This window comes from Salmo salar, unplaced genomic scaffold (assembly GCF_905237065.1).
Source record: "Salmo salar unplaced genomic scaffold, Ssal_v3.1, whole genome shotgun sequence".
Lineage (NCBI taxonomy): Eukaryota > Metazoa > Chordata > Actinopteri > Salmoniformes > Salmonidae > Salmo > Salmo salar.
In genome coordinates, this window is record NW_025549859.1 from 1,044 (window position 1) to 5,064 (window position 4,021).

At 42.1% G+C, this 4,021-nt stretch overlaps 1 protein-coding gene across 1 annotated transcript; it reads left to right on the forward strand.

Annotated features, from left to right (window-relative positions):
- The first annotated feature begins 1,553 nt into the window (after positions 1-1,553).
- On the forward strand, positions 1,554-3,778 carry LOC106599510 (mannose-6-phosphate isomerase). Its single transcript, XM_045713568.1, has 4 exons — positions 1,554-1,991; positions 2,244-2,358; positions 2,835-2,936; positions 3,335-3,778. The coding sequence occupies exons 1-3, from the start codon at positions 1,725-1,727 to the stop codon at positions 2,837-2,839; spliced, it is 387 nt and encodes a 128-aa protein (XP_045569524.1). The 5' UTR covers positions 1,554-1,724; the 3' UTR covers positions 2,840-2,936; positions 3,335-3,778.
- The last annotated feature ends 243 nt before the right edge of the window (positions 3,779-4,021 follow it).

The following is a 4,021-nucleotide window of genomic DNA, read 5'->3' on the forward strand; positions in this document are numbered from 1 at the left end:
CCTGATTCTGCCTCCTCAACCCTCCTCTCCTCCCTTTCTGCATCCTTTGACTCTCTATGTCCCCTATCCTCCCGGCCGGCTCGGTCCTCCCCTCCCCTCCTGCTCCGTGGCTTGACGACTCATTGCGAGCTCACAGAACAGGGCTTCGGGCAGCCGAGCGGAAATGGAGGAAAACTAGCCTCCCTCACTCCCTCCTCTCTACATTTTCCTCCTCTGTTTCTGCTGCTAAAACTACCTGGAGTGTTCAGAAGTACAAGGTGTCAAGTGCTCAGAGACATGGCCAAGGTCAAGAAGACTGAAACAAGACCACCACTGAATAAGATTCACAAGTTGAAGCGTCAAGATTGGGCAAAGAAATACCTGAAGACAGATTTTTCAAAGGTTTTATGGACAGATGAAATGAAAGTGACTCTTGATGGACCAAATGGATGGGCCCGTGGCTGGATCAGTAATGGACACAGGGCACCACTTTGAGTCAGGTGCCAGCAAGGTGAAGGAGGGGTACTGGTATGGGCTGCTATCATTGAGGATGAGGTAGTTGGACCTTTTCGGGTTGAAGATGGACTGAAACTCAACTCCCAAACCTACTGCCAGTTTCTGGAAGATTCTTTCATCAAACAGTGGTACAGGAAGAAGTCCTCAGCATTCTAGAAGGCCATGATCTTAATGCAGGACAATGCTCCATCACATGCATCCAAGTACTCCACTGCTTGGCTAGCCAGCAAGGGCCTCAAAGATGCCTGAATAATGACCTGGCCCCCTTCCTCACCTGACGTAAATCCTATTGAGAACTTGTGGGCCCTTCTCAAACATGCGATTTACAGTGATGGAAGACAATACACCTTTTTGAACAGCATTTGGGAGGCTGTGGTTGCTGCTTCAGTGAAAATTGATCGTGAACAGATCAAGAAACTGACAGACTCCATGGATGGAAGGCTCATGGCAGTTATTGAAAATAAGGGTGGCTAAATTGGTCACTGAATATTTTTGAAAGGCCAAAAATGTTATATAATTGTCATTTTGTGTTACTTATCTGTTACACTTACTCTAAAAATTGAGAATAAACAAGTGAGTTGAGAGAAATTATTTTTGTAATTTAGTTGCCTAATAATTCTGCACACTAATAGTTGCCTAATAATTGTGCACACTTATATATTTACCAGAGAAAGACAAAACTCACCTTTCCTTTGTTAAACATTCAGGTTTGAGGTTCAATAACATTTTGGGTTGACTGAGAGCATTGTGTTTGTTCAACAATAAAATGAATCCCGAGGAATACAATTTGCCTAATAATTGTGCACGCAGTGTATAGCCAATATTTTACCTTTATTTAACTAGGCAAGTCAGTTAAGAACCAATTCTTATTTACAATGACGGCCTAGTGGGTTAACTGCCTTGTTCAGGGGCAGAACGACAGATTTTTACCTTGTCAGCTCGGGGATTTGATCTAGCAACCTTTCGGTTACTGGCCCAACGCTCTGTCATTCTGCCCCTGAACAAGGCAGTTAACCCACTGTTCCCCTGATAGGCCGTCATTGTAAATAAGAATTTGTTGTTAAATGATTTGCCTAGTTAAATAAAGGTTAAATAATAAATTCATATCCTGTTTGTCCATTCATTGCATGTTACTGACAATTTTGTTTGATACAAGGTGTCTGTTTTCATTATAGTCTTCGAAAAACCGAATAAACAACTGATCACAAAAAAAGTACAATTACAAAGAGATGTTAATGGTTGTAAACAAACTCCTCTTGGTCAGTAATGAGGCCCCACCTTCTGTCTTCCGTCAGCTGTGGACGGGCGCTCACCCCAAAGGAGACGCCCTCATCAAGGACAACAGGATAGCCCAGAGGACGCTGGGCCAGTGGATCGCAGACTACCCAGCATGCTTGGGGTCAAAGGTCAAAGACACTTTCCATGGCCAGTTGCCCTTCCTCTTCAAGGTCCTGTCAGTTAACACCGCTCTGTCCATACAGGCTCATCCCAACAGGGTAAGTGTTCATTAGGACACACTGTAGCAAAACATTTTGCAGCGGAAAAAGTTAACAACCGTTTCTTATTGGACAAATTCAGATTGTATCTCACCTTTTTTCTTTCGTTCAGTGGCTACTGAATAACCCGGAAACCAGAGTAAAGGGAGGAGTGGTTTACAAATATTTATCTCAAGTATAAATGGTGTGTGTTCTTCATTTGTTTTCATTTTGGTAATCATATTGTCCTTTCCCCGTTGGTCCACACATCAGTTTCCAGAGCATTACCCTGACAACAACCACAAGCCTGAGATGGCCATCGCACTTAGTCAGTTTGAAGGCCTCTGTGGCTTCAGACCTGTGGAAGAGATCATTGGCTTTCTCAAATGTGAGTGGCATACATGGCATGAAAATTAACATCCGCCGAATGCGGGTAACTTTAGGTATTGGCGGGTAAGAGTGTGTATTTCACCAGCCACGTTGGCGGGTGGTCAATTTGCAATGATCTACAGTGCGAGCATCACATTCACAAATACAAATAGTCAAAAGTAAAGTATGAGTACATGTGTGACTTGCGATTTATAGAAGAAAAATGCTGCAGTAGCTGTTTTGTTTTGTTTCTTAACTGCTAATCGCACAAAGAAATAGGAATCCTATATCCCACCCCGCACAAACACACTGCCTGGCGGGGGAGCTGTGCGCAATGAGTGAAGTGCTGATAGATTCATGTTTTGGAGGCGCTGCGCACAGGCATAAAAGTTGGTCTTATTTACTCTAAAGACTACAAAGTGAGACTTTGTCAGCGTGTTTTTTTGGCTATTTACATTGGTTTTGTTCACAAGCTCTGTTGTTTTTCAACGTTAGTTTGAGTCTGCTGCTTCAACTGACAGTGAAGAGATGCCCTAGCAGTCAGATCCCAGATCTCACAGACACATCTGACACGACTGGAGTGGCCCCGTTACCACGGTAACCTCCCACAGCTGAACATTTTGTCTCAACTGATATTTTGGTTTAAAGACTCCATTCACAAAAAATGAAATGAAATTTAGCAATATACCACATTACTTCTTACTAATACATTTCTTGTTTTGGAAACATTACAATGCATGGTCATTTGTTATTTTTGTGTGTTTTTTTTATGTAATTATGGTGTAAAAAATATTTTGGCTGATAAGAAATCTAGCATATCTTTCAGATTGTCCATTTATCATTGTTTTATAATCCATGTTTTAAAATGTATTCAACCTCTCAGTTCAGTGATTTCCTTCACTTCAAGCTAAATAAAGGAGAGATCAATGATATTCAATTATCCTTTAAAGGCCATTATAGTGTGTTAATAGTATCTGTCTGTGTGTCCATCTCAGCTATCCCAGAGTTTCACGCCCTTGTCGGAAATGAGGCGGCGGAGGAACTGCAGAGCAGTATCGGGGAGGCACTCCGCATCTCGCTGGCCCTCAAGAAGTGCTTCACCCGCATGATGAACTGTGAGAAGAAGGTGTTTGTGGACCAACTCAACATGCTGGTGAAAAGAGTCACTGAGGATGGTGAGAGCATTATACAACAAGTATTTTATTTTTGTGACGCCTTTACCCTTCCTCATGTAGCTAGACCCCAACTAGCCTGGTCCCAGATCTGTTTGTGCTGTATAGCCACCAAATATGTCATGTTTGGCATGACAACGACCATAGCAGAAAAGCACAAACAGATCTAGGATCAGGCTAGGCCCCAGTTTTCTTGCGAAAGCCCCAAAAAGAGGTGTTCTCTTTTATATAATCAATAGTACATGAGTATGAATGTGGGCATAAATGATATTCTCTTTGCGATTGTAAATATTCTACAGCATAATGCTCAGTCATGTTTTCCAAAAGACCTCTTGCACCAATACATCTTTGTGTGTAATATTCAACCTTCATTTATCCAGGTTAGTCTTATTGAGATTACACATCTCTTTCACAAGAGACACCTGGGTTGTGTTCAATAAGCACTAAACAGAAAAAAAGCTGACTGAAACAGGGAGGGACTTGTCCAATAAGAAACATTCATTTTCTGTA

Coding starts and splice junctions, on each gene's coding strand:
- LOC106599510 (XM_045713568.1), top strand. CDS start 1,725: ATGTTAATGGTTGTAAACAAACTCCTCTTGGTCAGTAATGAGGCCCCA. Junction 1,992..2,243: donor TACAGGCTCATCCCAACAGG/GTAAGTGTTCAT, acceptor TCCACACATCAG/TTTCCAGAGCATTACCCTGA.